Source organism: Athene noctua, chromosome 1 (assembly GCF_965140245.1).
Source record: "Athene noctua chromosome 1, bAthNoc1.hap1.1, whole genome shotgun sequence".
NCBI classification, from domain to species: Eukaryota; Metazoa; Chordata; class Aves; order Strigiformes; family Strigidae; genus Athene; species Athene noctua.
Window position 1 is genome coordinate 134,501,317 of NC_134037.1, and position 16,462 is coordinate 134,517,778.

Below are 16,462 nucleotides of genomic sequence, written 5' to 3' on the forward strand. Positions count from 1 at the left end.
ACTTAAGTGAGGAGCAAGAATTGATGTGACAAATAGGAAGCTTTGCCAACAGGAAGCTTGTTCTGGAGAGATTGCTGCTGTGTGAAATGGAGTCAGGCTGTCCTTTACTGTCTCTCGGGGAAGGCAGTACTCTGTGTGTGTCTCTCTTTAACCTCCCTGACATCTGCTGGAAATCCAAGACAACAATTCAAGCAGTCGGGAAGATTTCTGGGCAGCACTGGGGACAACTTTACACAGGCTACCGGACGCACCAGTGAAGACTGATGTGCAGCTGTATCTGCTGCTCGCTGACAGAGGAGGACTGGCTGGGGATGTGGTCACAAATGGCTGCCTTGGCTGTAGTGACCAAGAAACAGATCCTGAGAGGAGTGAGGAAGGTAAGCATAAGGGTACAGGCCCTGTATTTTCGGAGAGCAAATTTCCACTTATTCAGGAAGATGGTAGGCAGGATATCATGGGAGGCAGTTCTGAAGAGCAAAGGAGCTTAAGAGAGCCATCAGACCTTTAAGGAAGAGTTTCTCCTACTGTGAGCACAGGCCATTCCCACAGGCAGGCTAAGCAGGGAACTCCTGACAGGGCTCCAGTGCAAAAGTCACATATACTGGATGTAGAGGCAGGGACAGGCTACAATGGAGGAATTTAGGAGCACTTCCTGGGCAGGTAAGCATGGTGCCAGGAAAGCCAAGGCTTAGGGAGGCTTGAAACCAGTATGGGATGACCAGGAAAATGAGGGTACCTTCTGCTGCTAGGTTATGTGTAAAAGAATAAAGGAGGTAAACATGGGCTTGTTGCTGAAGAGGGGATTGATTTAGTGATATCTGATGCTGATGAAGATCAGGCTAGATGAGCAGATAGTGAGGTAGACTGAAAACTGGCAGAATGACTGAAATCAGAGGGTTATGATCACTGGTATGAATTCTAGTTGGAAGCCAGTATCTATTGGTGTACCCCAGGAGTCAATAGTGCGTCCAGTTGTTTTTAACATCTTTATTAATGATCTGAACGATGGGGCAGAGTATGCCTTCAGCAAGTTTGCTGATGATAAAAAACTGGGAGAAGTGGCTGACACACCAAAGGGATCTGTTGCTAACCAGAGGAACCTCAACAGACTGGAGAAACATCCTGGCAGGACCCTCATGCAATTCAACGAAGGGAAATGCAAAATCCTGCATCTGGGGAGGAATAGCCCCATGCACCGGTAAATGCTGGGGGCCAATCAGCCAGAAAAGCAGCTTTTCAGTAAAGGCCCTGGGGTCCTGGAGTATGAGAAAATGAGCTTGAGGTAACAATGTGCCCTTGCAGCAAAGAAGGCTAATGGTATTCCAGGCTACATTAGGAGGAATGTTGTCAGCAGTGTGAGGGAGGTGATCTTTTTCCTCTACTCAGCACTGGTGAAGCCACATCTGGAGTCCTGTTCAGGGTGATATAAGGGAGATACAAAGCTACTGGAGAGAATCCAGCAAAGGGCATGTAGATGATTAAGGGACTGGACGTGATCCTGGGCAGCCTGCTGTGGTTGAGCCTGCTTGAACAGGGGCACAGGACAAGATGACTTCTCAGGTTCCCTTCCAGCCTCAACCATTGTGTGATTCTGTGGTGTATCTCATAGGAGGAAAGGCTCAGAGAGCTGGCACTATTCAGTCTGGAGAAGAGACGGCTCAGGGGGATCTCATCAATGTCTATAAATAGCTGATGGTAGCAAATGAAGAAGAGGGAGCCAGTTTCTTCTCAGTTGGTGCCCAGTGACAGGAGAAGAGGCAATGGACACCTTCTAAAACACAAGAGGATTCATCTGAACATCAGAAAACACTTTTTTGCTGTATGGGTGACTGAGCACCGGAACACATTGCCCAGAGAGGCTGTGGAGTCTCCATCCTTGGGGATACATTAAAGTCATCCAGACATGGTTCTGGGAAGCCTTCTCTAGCTTCATCTGCTTGAGCAGGGGGTTGGACAAGATGACTTCCAGACATTCCCTCCAATGTCAACCGTTATCTGATTCTCTGATGTCAGATACAGATAAGGCTGAGATACCAAATGCTTTGCCTCAGTCTTGACAGTCTATGTGGTGTCCTTGCCTAGAGGCAGGTTCAGGGAAGAGAGGATCTGCTAGTAATGGAAGAGGATCCGATCAGGGATTTCTGGAGAGACCTTGGCCCAAACCAGTCCATGGGATCTGATGTAAGGGATGCCACAAGACCTGGCAGATGTCATTGTGAGGGTGTTCTTTATCACCTTCAAAAGGCATGTTGGAGAAGATCTGTGACAACCAGAAGAAGGGAAACATTGCAGCTATCTTCTGAAAATGCTAACAGGTCTATCTGGAGCTACAGGACAATCAGGCTTTCTTTCATCCCTGGGAGAATCATGGGGCAAGTCTTCTTGGAACATGTTTCTGGTCACAGAAGAAAGATGGTGACTGGGAGTAAGTGTAAATCACAGATGACCAAGCTGACAATGTGTTTTGGAAGATTACTAGGTCTGCGGAAAAGGGGAGAAAAATGGATGTCATATACCTTGACTTTAGCAAGGCTTTTTATGCAGTCTCCCTCAGCATTGTTAGAGTCCTAAGTTGGGATGTTCCAGTCTGAATGAACATCTGTCTACACGGGTGGAAAACTTGCTAGATTGTCAAGCCTGGCGATGGTTAATGGGTTGTACTCTATATGGATGCTGGTGGCAAGTGGAGTACTGCAGAGGTCTGTTTTTTGGGTGACCTGGACAATGGAGAGAAAACAAGTGTCATTGAATTTATAGATGACAGCAACATGTGTAGTGTAGTCAATCAGTATGAGGGCAGGATTGTTGTTCAGAGGGAGCAGGAGTGGTAGAGGCCTGTGTGAACCTCATGAAATGCTGCAGGGGCCATGCAGGATCCTGCACCTGGACGGACCAACACCCAGCACTCATGCAGGCTGGGGACTGACTGGCAGGGGAGCAGCTCTGCTGAAAGGTACCTGGGAGTCCTTACGGACAGTACTCTTAAGTCAACAGTACTCTACTCTGAGTCAACAGTGCTCTGTGGCAGCCAAGAAGGCTCATAGCATGCTATGCTGTTTTAAGGAGCGCTTAGTTAAGCCAGTAGATTTAAGTAAGTGTTTATTTTCTGGTACTTGGCACTTGTTCAGTGATGTGTATAATATTACATCTAGTTTGTGGCCCACCCAGTTCTGGCGAAGTGTTGGCAAGTTTGAGCAAGTTCAGCAGAGTTCCTGGGAAAATGCTGATAAATTTGAGCAAGTTCAGCACAGTGCCACCAATGTGGTCAGGGGCTGGACCACAATTCCTCTGAGGAGAGGCCAAAGAAACTGGGTTTGTTCAACCCCAGAGAAGGGCAGGCTTTTAGAGTACCTAACAGCAGCTGCCAGTACCTGTGGGGATATTGATAAGAAGGGTAAGGCAGAATGTGGACTGAGGTGGCTTAGTGGGATATCAGGTTCTAAACTGAAGCAGGGGAGATTCTCTCTGTGTATGAGGAAAACTATTTCTGCCTCTAAGCATAACTAATCACTAGGACAGGCTGCATGAAGTCTTCATGGAGTTTCTACGCTTGGAGGTTTTTAAGACCTGACTGGAGAAAGTCCTGAATGACCTGTCTAGAACTGAATGTTAACCTTCACTGAGGAGGGTTAGAGACCTCTAGGGCTCCCTCCCCAAGTTAGCCTGAGTGAGTCTGTGTGTCTTAGGAATTGTGGATGGTGGCTCATCTCTAAGCAATGACTGATACCACTGTGAAGTTAAGCAGCGAGATACATGCTGGAGGACTGTAGCTCTCCTGTGATCTCTTTTTCAGAACCCTCTGCTATGCAGAACAGCACCCTGACATCCACGTGTGCAGCTGACTGTGGTGTAACTGAGGGAGGTGAGTGCCTGCTCTGTCGTGGGGAGCTGTCCTGAGGGAAAGGTGTTGGCTTTCTGATCTTAGCTGATGATGTTGGCAATATGTTGAGTTGTAGCTAGTAGCTCACTTCTATGCAATAGCCAGTACTTTGAAGCTGAACAAGGCAGAGTACTGTAGTTGTCTTCTGATCTCTCTTCAGATACCTTGAAGGAGAACAGCAGCTTGCTGGCCGAGCATGCAGATGACTGTGGTGTGAATGAAGCAGGTAAGTGCCTGTGCTATAGAAGCAGTCTTTGAGTTGTGACTTGCATAATGCTTCTTGATGTGAAGTTATGGGTGGCACCATGGGTGCTGAGTGCCTTCTGTGCTTGGCCTTTGTAGGGTCTGGAAGAGGTCATGAGGATGGTGCAAAGTTGGGCATGGAGGAGAGAGGGAAGGTGTTATATGATGGTCCCATGAGGTGGAGAATGTTGGTCAGGACTATTATTTATGCCAAACAAATGGCCCAGCTCAGTCAGATTACTCTTGATCCATCTGAGCTGGAGAGGGCAAAGTGTTGTAAGCTCTAGGATTGTCTAAGTATTACCTGTTGTCCCTGCAGAAGTCACCCAGGATGCAGAAGGTGGAAATGGGGAACACCCGAGCAACTCTTCCAGCTGCAGTAAATAAGGTATGTGAGGGTGGAGCTCCCTGTGTCTGGGGAGAGTGTGCAGACTGGCACAGAGGTTGTGAGAGGCAGTGCTGGGCCAGGGTGTGTATGACCCTTGACCCCTTCTTGCTCAAGCAGAAAATTAGTGAGGAGTGGCTGGAGAGCTGCCAGTCAGAGAGGGACCTGGGGGTGTTGATTGACAGCCAGCTGAACAGGAGTCAGCAGTGTGCCCAGGTGGCCAAGAAAGCCAATGGCATCCTGGCTTGTGTCAGCAACAGCGTGGCCAGCAAGGACAGGGAAGGGATCTGACCCCTGTGCTCAGCACTGGTGAGGCTGCACCTTGAATACTGTGTTCAGTTTTGGGCCCCTCACCCCAAAAAGGCCATTGAATGACTCGACCGTGTCCAGAGAAGGGCAACGGAGCTGGTGCAGTGTCTGGAGCACAGGTCTGATGGGGAGCGGCTGAGGGAACTGGGGGAGTTTAGTCTGGAGAAGAGGAGGCTGAGGGGAGACCTCATGGCCCTCTACAACTCCCTGAAAAAAACTCTTGAACCAAGGAACAAGCGACAGGCCAAGAGGGACTGGCCTCAAGCTGCACCAGGGCAGGGTCATACTGGCTGTTAGGAAGTATTTCTTTGCAGAAGGGGTTGTTGGGCGTTGGAATGGGCTGCCCAGGGCAGGGGGGGGAGTACCCATCCCTGGAGGGGTTGAAGAGTCGGGTTGACCCAGCGCTGAGGGATCTGATGGAGCTGAGAACAGTCAGTGTGAGGTTAATGGTTGGACTGGATGATCTTCAAGGTCTTTTCTAACCTTGATTATTCTGTGATTAGGAGGGAAGGGGTGTATGTGTGGTGGGCACATGCATGTGTGATGTGTGCTAGGGAGTCAGATGTTGGCGATGGATGGTTCCGAAGACTGGCCAATTTAGCCAGTTTAAAACTGCAGGATTAAATTTTACTAGCATTCATTAATAACACACCTCTTGCTTGTGCTTGCACTTTTACTTAATAAGTGATAAAGGCTTATAGGCCGAGGTATCAGTAAGGCAGTATATTTCTGTGTCAGTAGATTTCTGAACTGCAGTTCTACCTTGTTAATTATGAATGCTGTTGAACATCATATTGTGTAACACCAAACGGTTGGTTTTTTTTATTGCTTAGGTGTGCCCCTGTGTTTTCTTTGGTCACAAAGAATTCAGAGTTTACTTAATTTGTGTTTTTTCTTGTAGTTTGTTGTTTTTTAAACCTATGTGGCCATGGTGGGAAAGCTAAACAGACCAGTGGGCCAGAGGGCTGACATGTGGAATGAGGAAACTGATTATTACCCTGTATGGGAGCGTAGGTGATCAATACTATATCTTATGGATATTAGTGAAATTCAGGCTGCAGAGATGCAGTGTTTCACAACAATTGTTTCATATTTCATGAATTAGAACCTGTACTCAGTCATCAGTTCTGCATTTACTATGGGGGCATAACAGACTTCCATTTACCTGTCTTCAAAGCTGCTTTGCCCTCTCTGTGTTTTCTCCATGGTACGTGTGCAGACTAGAACATCTGTGAGGTCACACAGCTGCTTCTTGGAGTACATCAACATGGAGAATATCAAAGCTCAGATTAGTCCTGTCCCAAATCTGATAACAGAAGAATGTAAGGGCTATCCTTTAATAAACTGTACAAGCAAGGACTTACATTGGTCTATCATCCATCCAGACCAGAATGCCATTTCTGTAGGTTTGGGGATTTATTTCTGGAGTAGAGAAAGCCTATGGAATGCTAACTGGTTTCACTCTTGTTACTGATTACTTTTACATTGATTCCCAAGAAGCGTTAAAGATCGTAGGTTTGGAGCTGAGATTGTTTAGTTTGTAGTGAAAAGTCTCACTGAGACATCTAAATCTGGCAAAGAAAGGACAAGACCTTGACAAGAGAGCAATTACTACGCTCTGAGTTTGGCTTCCTAAGCACCTGGTAGTATTGCAGAAAATATTGCTGAACACTTACCTGTAGAAAATCCAGAGCTTCTATCTGTGACACAGGAAGGTTCCGGGCAGAATAGTTGAAGCTATAGCAGACTGCTTTGTCTCAAAGGCCTTGGTCTTTGTGACAGCCAGATGGTGGGGGCAGATTAATTTCCCCATCCTAGTAGATTCAGCAGCAGCATGGAGAAATGAAACCATCTGCCATCAATAATTGTGAATTTCTTGATTCCCAAGGAATATACTTTAAGTGCATGACCTGCTTAGAAAGAATCTCACTGGAGTTGCATAAGACTTTCAGAATTAAAACTGTAGGTAAATATGTAATAAAACTTTCTCACTGCTGGTGTGTCTGCAAATCTTACACAGATTAAGATGATACCAAGAACAGATGCTGAACTTCAAATCCACCTAATGAGGAGAATCAAAGTATCTGGGTTTGAGAGACTTTCTGGAATTTACTGTAGTTCAAGCATGCTCTACTCTGACTCTAGGGAGCTCTGTCTTTCCTGTGGATGGGTGAAAATTGTTCCACGTAGACTGTAATTTGTAGGATGGCTTGAGCCGATCTGGCCACTTACTATGACTAAAAGTGTAGGTCTTGCTGTTTGGGCAAGCTCTGATGTTTGTCACCCCTCTGTGAGCCAGTTTAACTACTTTGTGTAGCAGGAAACTGACCCAGGAGGGTGAGGAAGAAAATCTGAGTGTTCTTCTGCTGGACTAATAACTTGTCTGGTCATAAAGGGCTCTGATAAGCACTAGGCTGACATACTGGGGGAATGGGATGCTGGTCAGCTGTGGATTCAAAGGGAGAAGGAAGGGCAGGAAACAGGGAAAGGGGCTGGGGGTGAGTGAGGCTGTTGCAGTGGTAGGAAGACAGGCTGAAAAGTGTGAGTGCAATGTATATAGAGTGAAACTGTTACTTTCTCTCACCATAAAGCTTTGATGAACTTTGACCATGTGGTAGAACAGCCCTAGTTTAACTGAGAATGAGCCTGATGGTAGAGGGCATGTGCTGGTTTCCCAGAGCGAAAGTAGCTACTTTAAAGGTACTTGACAAATAGATGTGAAATTAGGTCAGCTATAGCAAATAAACTGGGTGAGGGAGGAAAGGAACAGATGGAAAAAATGGGTTTGCTATTTGTAAAATGAAAGAGGTGACCTCCTTGCAGTCTACATCTTCCTCAAAGTGGGCAGAGGGGTGGGAGGCACTTGATCTCCTCTCTCTGGTGACCAGTGACAGGACATGAGGAAATGGAATGAGGCTGCATCAGGGGAAGTTCAAATTGAATATTAGGAAAAGGTTCTTCACGGACAAGGGTAGTCGGTCACTGGAACAGGCTCCCCAGGGAAGTGGTCACAGCACCAAGCATGTTGGAGTTCATGGAGCATCTGGACGATGCTTTTAATCGTGGCTTAATTTTAGGTAGTCTGGAGAGAAGCAGGGAGTTGGACTTGATGATCCTTGCAGGTCCCTTCTAACTTGAGATATTCTATGATTCTCTGAAGGGGTTTTTTTCCAAATTTATTATCTGAGTCACCAGAAACTTCTTGTTTTGAGACTTTTTATCTGATTTAAATGTTTAAAAAGAAAATTTAAAAAGCTTTTAGAAAATGTCTACTATAAGTCACTGTGTATCAAAGCATTTCTGTTTGGTAAAAAAGGAAGTTTGCAGATTGACTGAAAACTATTTTCCTTTTCTCAAAAGAAAAGAAAAAATGTTGTTTTGTCTGTCATATAGCCCTTAGTTAAGTGGTGTAACTATGAGTATTTCATACTGCTTTCTGCTTCGTGTGGTCGATCAGTGGTCTCCAAACTTAGATTGCACACCCCATCAGTAAAATATTTTGATCATACACACCCAATTTATATATATTTATTTGTAAATTGTATACATGTGCTGCCATACTCAGTATTATATATATTATAAAAAATGCATTGAAAAAGGATGAGATAAAGATGAGATTAAAATAAACTTTTAATTTTTAAATGTTATTAATAGTGCAAAAATATTTTCTTCCTGCACTGCAGTGGATTACTTGGTGCACACCTCACTTCAGAGACCACTGATGCAAATAATCCTTTTAAATATTCTCAGAATTCAGGAATGTGGAAGCTAGTGGCACCTTACTGCTGCAGAGTTTTCTGTTGTATTATCAGCCAAGCAATGACATTATGCTGGGTTTGTGTGTGTGGCAGGGTTTTTGGTGGCAGGGGAGGGGGCTACAGAGGTGGCCCCTGTGAGAAGTTTCTAGAAGCTCCCCCAGCTACAAGTCAGACCTCCTGCTGGCCAAGGCCAAGCCAGTTAGCGACGGTGGCTGTACCTCTGTGAGAACATATTTAAGAAGGGGGATCTGAGAGGAGGTTGGGACTGGTGAGGTGGAGTTACGAGAAGGGCACCTGTGCGAGCACCGAGGTCAGTGGAAGGGAGGAGGAGGAAGGGGGGGAGGTGTGCCAGAGCATGGAGCCCCCATGTATCCCGTGGTGAGACGGCAGGACCCTGCCACCCATGGAGGAAGAAGGGGAGGGGTGGAGGGAGGTGTTTTAAGATATGGTAGCACTTCTCACTGTACCTTAATTGTTGGTTTTGTTAGTGTTTGAGTTAGTGATGTTCTTGTTTTTTCTTCCTCTAATGAGCTTGTCTTTTTTGCCTGTGACTGTTAAATGGGTGATTGACCCCTCCCCGTCTTTATCTTGATTCCTGAGCCTTTTGTTTAATTTTTCTCCTTCCCAGCACTGGGGTTGAAGGAGTGAGTGAAAGGCTGCCTACTGCGACAGGCATTCAGATATTTGCTGAAGACAATGCTGAAAAGAGGGAAAAAGAAATCTTAGAATGTGAGAAAATATGGATGAGTGGAAGGGTGGGAGGGGGTTAGGAGTTGAGTATAAGAAACCTGACTCTGTGATGCTGATGAAACTGCCAATGAGACTGTCATAAAACAAGGAAACAGACTTGAAACAGGGCTGTGTAGCTGGAGAGGAAGCTGTGGTATCTTGTAAAAACTGAGTCAGATCCTCTTAGTTGCCAAGGAGTAATACTGAAGACCAAAGGAAGTAAGTCAGTATGTTATTCCTGGCCTACAGAATGTGCTGCTTTGCAAGGGCTGTTTATTCGGTTCAACTCTGCTCCTACATCATGCTAAAAGGTTTAGCATGTGAAATAGTGATGCTGTTATGTCATGTCAAGACACTGGATGTAGCTGTGCTTTCTTTGGTGCTGTTTGCAAGCTGTGTGGGGACAGAAAATTTTGCATGTTCTGTGGGGAGTGTGAAACCTGATGCTTATCACCACAGCTATAAAATGAGAGGAAAACACTAGTTTCATATTCAGGCCCCCTCACTGCATAAACACAACCGAATAGCAACACCACCCCCCCCCCACCACCACCACCCCCCCGCGACTGGCTTCTCGATCACTTTCTTTTATCATCAAGCTGGCACAAGTCACCTGTAGGTAAAGCAGTAAACCTGCTTTTTATTTTAAGGATACAAATCATAATAATACTTCAGGCCTGTACAGGAACCTTGTGAGAACCAGACTAGGGACATCTTTCTTTTTCTTGTTGTCTACAGAGATGAGTACCATGTGTCACCATATGCTGCTCTTCTAGACTGTCTTCTGGCATCTTATTCTAGGTTGGAGTGATGCTGAGCTAGAAACTAGGGGAAGGGAGGGGTAATGCTATCAAAATAGGAGCAAAGGCTGAATGACACAGTGCCTTGCCACATCCTGTTGATTCCCCTTATATTGTTGCTTTGTGTGCACCAAGACAGAAACACTGATGTAAGTGGGCCTTGTATGTGCTTTGCTGGAAATCAGCCTGGTTAGAGTTGGATGCATGTTGCATGCAGTGAGCTAGGCTGGGCACATAGTCTTGAATTTGCTGGATTCTAACTTTCTGCACAGTAACTTCCCTTTGCCTTCAGTTTCCTTGCATGTCAAATAAGAGCTCTATTTGCAGTCCTCAGAAGAGTAAACTCCAAAAGCACCTGGCCTTACTGCATGGAAGAAATAGCAGCAGCATCACGTGCATGTGTGGTGCACAGCTGATACTAAGATTATGTGCCTGAACCTCTGCAAAACAGTGGTGCCTTAAGTGCCTAGTTATGTGATCCAATGTCATGGAGTCAGAACAGCCTCCCAGGTTACCAGCTGCCTAGCAGGTGGCTGGCAGTAAGCACTAAATGTTCTTAACCTGCTCCAGTTGCAGAGGAATGTGTTTATAAACCATAAACAGATAATTTGGTTGAAAGGGCTAGTGGCTATCAGGTACCATGGGTTACAAAGCTGCTGTGATTGGATTGGTTTGGATCATGTGACAGTGGCTTAATTCATCTTCACGCTTCATTAGTATTTGAAGCCTGCACTATTCTTGTATAACTAGTTCAGTTTCTAGGAGAGAAGACATAGCAACTTACCTGCATGCTTTTCTTTTTCTTTTGCTTCAGATCTTAAATTATAAGCAAATAATTGCTTTGTGGACTACACAACAGTGGAAGAGAAGCAGTAAAATTCAACGGTGAAGGAACTGTTGTCGTTTTCTCTTAGAGGTTTCCCGTGAGCACTGAAGTAATCCATAAAGAACTGTTGAAGACTAGCTGAGCTGTTTCCAGAGCCTGTTTTTCTCTTCTCAGAAGAGACAGACTCCACTTCTGGTGTCATTGCATGAAGATAAATAGGCTGAATCGTGGTCAAAATATTTGGTATTGTTTTGTATCTGTTTTTAACAAACAGTGCTGTACTAACACAAAATGTAAGAGCGAAGACCTTTTTTATAACTGAGACTTAGAAATTAACAAAGGCATATCCATTTGCATGAATGTGGATAAATCGAGAACTAGTAAGCTTTCCATGCAGTTTTGGATCAGTACCTTTTTACAGGCAAAAGAAAGACAGTTCATCCTTCAGCAGTTCAAGATGGATGGAAGTTTGCTAGTTCTCTAGCAGGACCTCGATGCTCCAGACAAATATTCTTCAAGACAGCTATCTCCTGGAGTTGGCAGAAGACTGTCAAACTGATCATCTCCCGATGGTGGTTGACTTTGTGATAAACCTACAATTCAGTTCGCTGTTGCATTGTAACAAAGCTGCTTCTATTAGCATTGTTTTGGGTTTTTTTTCCTAGAACTTCGGATATTTTTTGCACTTTCAGGGTTGGGTTTTTTTATGTCTTAACTGCTTCACATTATTCTAAGAGAATGTCAACCTAACTATTTCTAAAAAATAATATATTTTTAGGTTGCTTGTGATTGGAAAGAAAACTTGAAAACTGAGGTCATATGTACACTGAAGCTCAAAAAGAATGAAAGAGAAAAGAATACCATATATTAATGTTTTCAGAACATCAAGCTATGGAGCATGTTTTGTGAATTCTGCATGCTAGTTTATGAAAGTTGAAAGTTGATTGTGAACTTGGTATGTGTAAAGAATCATGAAGGTTTGACAATGATAACCAGAGATCAGAAACTCCCTTTTCATCTTTCCTTTTGCTTCAGATTACACCCATTATCTCACATTCCCCCACCAGGCACTACTATGAAGAACATGTCTTGATGATTTGTAGGTACAGGAAGGCTGCTGTTAGGTACCCTTCCAAAGCCTACTCTTCTTCAGGCTTGGACAAGTACGGTGCCATCAGCTTTTTCTCCTAGTCCAAGTGCTCAGACTGTCTTGGTAGCCCTCCATTGAATTTGCTCCACTTTTATTGATATCTGTCTTCTTCAAGGGGTCTAAAACTGGATGCAGTACTCTAAATGCAGTCTAATGTGTGCTGAGTAGAGGAGGGATAATCACTACCCTCAATCTACTGTCTAAGCTCCTGTTATACAGCCCAGCATGCTGTTGGCTGCCTTTGCTGCCAGGGTACACTGCTGGCTCATGTTTGGCTTGCTGCTTACTGAGATCACCCTCCTTCCTTTCAGCAGAACTGCTCCCCTGCCAGCCAGACCCTAGCTTCTGTCATTGCAAGTGACATCTGCAATGCTTCATATTTGTCCTTTTAAAATTTTTATCTAGGTCTCTCTGACAGCCCAGGCCTCTAGCATGTTGACTCATTCTCCCCAATTTGGTGTCATCTGCAAACTTGACAAGACTGCACTTTATCCCCTCCTCCAGACCACAGATGGATGTTAAAAGGGACTAGTTCCCGAAAAGACCCTTGTAGTACTCCACTTGTTTCAGCCACCAGCTAGAGTACAGCCTGTTAGCCACTATCATTTAAGCTCAATCATCCAACCAGTTCTTTACCTATCTATAGAATCATAGAATGGTTTGGGTTGGAAGGGACCTTTTAAAGATCGTCTAGTCCAAACCCCCTGTCATGGCCAAGGACATCTTTCACTAGTTCAGGTTGCTTAAAGCCCCATCCATCCTGGCCTTGAACATTCCCAGTGATGGAGCATCCCCAGCTTCTCTGGGAAGGAAACTTGTTCTGGTGTCTCACTACCCTCATCATAGAAAATATCATCCTTATGTCCAACATAATTCTATTCTCTTTCAGTTTAAAACTGTTGGCCCTTGTTCTGTCACTACAGGCCCTGGTAAAAAGTCTTTCTCTGTTTGTCTTATAAGCCCCATTTATGTATTGAAAGGTCGCAGTAAGATCTTGCAAAGCCTTCTTTTCTCCAGGCTGAACAATCCCAACTCTCTTAGCCTTTCCTCTCAGGAGAGGTGTTCCATCCCTCTGATCATCTTCATGGGTCTCCTCTGGCCTCACTCCAACAGATCTGTCTATCTTGTGCTGGGGACAGTACTCCAGGTAGATTCTCACAAGAGCAGAGGCAAGGGAGATGATCACCTCTCTTGACCTGGATATGCTTCTTTTGATGCAGCTCAGGATACAGTTGGGTTTCTGAGCTGTAAGTGAACACTGATGGTTCATATCTAATTTTTTGTCCACCAATATATCCAAGTCCTTTTTCACAGGGCTACTCTCGATCCATTCATCCCCCACCCTGTATTGATATTGGGGATTGCCCTGACCCACATGCAAGACCTTGCACTTGGCCTTGTTGAACTTCATAAGGTGCATGGGGCTCACTTTTCAAGCCTGTCCAGGTCCCTCTGAATGACATCTCTTCCCTCAAGTTTATCAACAGCACCACTCAGCTTGGTGTCACCTGCAAACTTGCTGAGGGTGCACTCAATTCCACTACATCTTTCATTGATGAAGGTATTAAATAGTATTGGTCCCAGTGCAGACCCTTGAAGAACACCACTCATTACTGTTTTCCACATTGACATTGAGCCATTGACTGTAATTCCTTGGACATGACCATCCAGCCAGTTCCTCACCCATACAACAGTCCATCTTGTTCACCCATTGAAATCCTAATGTTCTAACTTGGATACAGAAATGTTGTGGGAGATGGTGTCAAAAGCCTTGCTAAATACCAGGTATAAAAATATTGCTTCCCCTCACCCATAAATCTAGTTACTTCATCATTACAGGAGACAGTTGTGTTGGTTAGGTGTGATTTACCCTTAGTTAAATGTATGCTGACTGTTCCTAACAACTCTCTCCTTCACAAGCCCAGAAGTGTGTCCCAAGAGGCCCAGCTCCCTGATTCTCCCAGGGATGAATGTGAGACTCACTAGCCTGTAGATTCCCCAGGTTGACTTTCTGTTGCTTTGTAAAAATGGATGCACATTTTCTAGTTTTTTCCCGTCCAGTCAGGGATTTCTTCAACCTCGATGACCTTTTAAAGGTGATAGCACTTACAGTGACATCAGCCAGCTTTCACAGCACCCTTGAACAGTTCCCAACTACACCAAGGCAGCCGTTTGTGACCACGTCCCCATTCAGTCCTCCTCTGTCAGTGAGCAGCAGATACAGCTGCATGTCAGCCTTCACTGGTGTGTCCAGTAGCCTGTGTGAAGCTCTGCCTGCTCCTGCCCAGAAATCTTCCTGATTGCTTGAATTGTTGCCTTGGCTTCCCAGCAGATGTTGGAAGCTCCCTCATATGTGTCTGTGAGTCAGTCTTCCTCAAACTATTTAGAGAAGCCTTCACCTCCTTCCAGTAAGGATCTGCTGGCCTCCGTGCTCCAACCATGTCATCTCTACTGGCCTTTCCTAGGAATGTGAGCCCCAAGCTCTCAGCCAGCCTGTCACCTGCTCTGTGTCAGAGCTCTGCATGTTCAAGGCACTCTTTCACAGGGAGGGCAGTCTCTCTTCTCCTCCTCCCTCCATCACTTTCCTCTAGAGCTTCTACACATCCACCGCAGTGCTCCAGTCATGCAAGCTGGCTCACCAGTGTCTCAGCTGTAGGTCAATAAACTCATGGAGAACTATAATTTTTCCTGCTTGCTTTCCATGCTGCATGCATTTGTGCATGTACCTTCATGCCTCCTTCTGCCAAATTTTTTTAACTTCTGAGGTCTGTTTTGTTCCTGTCACCCCATACCCTTTACGTATCCACTACTACTTAACTATGAGTTGTGATCTCCCTTCCCATCATTCCTACTTCAGAGCTTTCCTTATGAGGTTGGCCAGCCTGTTTACAAAGATTTTTACATTAGACAGCTCCATAGGACATTTAAACTACTCCTGTGTGTTTTTTCTGGTAGTGAAACCTAACTAACACCAGCAGTTTGAGAAGAATCAAAGTGACTTATGCCTGCACCCTGTCCAGCTGTAGGAAGTAGACCCTACAGAAAACTTGAGATCTTTCCTTATTGCTCCACATACCATTTAAATGTTTTCTTCCACTCACACAATTTCTTCTACTCTTTGCAGCTGTACTGCAGCAGTGTTCGATGGGATCTTTTGTTAGAGCTAGACCACCTTACCTCTACTGCTGACTGTAAATATTTTCTCATAATTTATTTTAAAAAGTTTGCTAATATGTAAAATCTTTGATATATCTTTTTGTAATAACACTTTTTATTTAACCTTGAAAATTAGTAACTGATCCCCAAAATAATCATTAGCCCAAAGTGATTTATTTTCTATATGTATATTTTTTAAGTCGTAACCCCTGAGCCAAGTGTTCTTCTCCATTGCACCTTCCACGGGTTTATCAGGGTGATGCTGTCTACTTCTTAGGAACATTTTAACAAGTTTCCACACAGAGATGCCCTTTGTCATGTGTACTATGGTAAGAGTAAACCTGTAGCTTATTTTCCTGCTTGGACAAAGGCTTGCTTTCTGTAATTAATATGATAAATAATGGCCAAAAAATTTGTTGTTTAGAGGAACTGGAATTCCTTGACACGTGATATCATCAACTAACTTTTCCAAAGCAAAAATCAACAGTCTTCAAAAATAGTAAGCAGTTGTGGTTAATTAACCACAGTTGCTGGAAGCCTTCAGCATAATTAGTAGAATTGTGGAGCTTTATCAGAAGCAGAAAACCCCACTTTGGCAGGCTGATGTAAGACCACGAACTGTGGGCTCTACAGAATCTCACTGCCTGCTTTCACCCACTCACTTTGCAGAGTGTCTGCTGTGCATGAGAAGCTTCTGCCCACTGGTAGAAGGATAGACTTTGCAGTTTTCAAAGCAAGAATGAAGCTCAGGGCTTTTTTTATTGGGTTTGTTTTGTCTTTGGTTTTCATAATGGGTAGCTTTTATTTTTTTTTCCATAGGGACATGAAGCCAGACATTTGGGAAAATAAATTGACCTGACTTCCTGCCAGTTTTGGTGACAGCATTTGAAGTGACATTCCCCATGCCCCTCTCTCCAAATGTCTCCTGAGCAATAACTAAAGAATAAACATTTTTTCTGTGAAAAACTTGTGTTCAATCTTCTCTTGCAGCAAACGCAAAAATAGGTGGTTTTTCAGTAGTAAAAAGTAGAAGCTTACTCAAGATGCAGTTACTTCTGGCTCGTGTATGACTTGAGTCCAGGAACTGCTGACTGTATTCCAGGAAGTGAGCCTGCCTTCCGACACCACAGAGCCCCAGCTCATGCTGACATCGAGACCTGATTGCTGCTAATAACAGAAACTCACAGTGAATAGAAGCTGCTGCTAAGAATTTATGCTCACAAGAC

The 16,462-nt window shown here is 44.6% G+C and overlaps 1 protein-coding gene across 1 annotated transcript in view; it reads left to right on the forward strand.

Moving 5' to 3' along the window:
* Positions 1 to 16,196, forward strand: part of CD58 (CD58 molecule) — a 36,350-nt gene extending 20,154 nt beyond the window's left edge. Inside the window, exons 9-13 of the mRNA XM_074900282.1 lie at positions 180 to 377; positions 3,794 to 3,862; positions 4,041 to 4,106; positions 4,443 to 4,511; positions 10,919 to 16,196. Coding sequence (XP_074756383.1) covers positions 180 to 377; positions 3,794 to 3,862; positions 4,041 to 4,106; positions 4,443 to 4,510 — 401 coding nt within the window. The 3' untranslated portion in view covers position 4,511; positions 10,919 to 16,196. The remainder of the gene's footprint in view (positions 1 to 179; positions 378 to 3,793; positions 3,863 to 4,040; positions 4,107 to 4,442; positions 4,512 to 10,918) is intronic.
* The last annotated feature ends 266 nt before the right edge of the window (positions 16,197 to 16,462 follow it).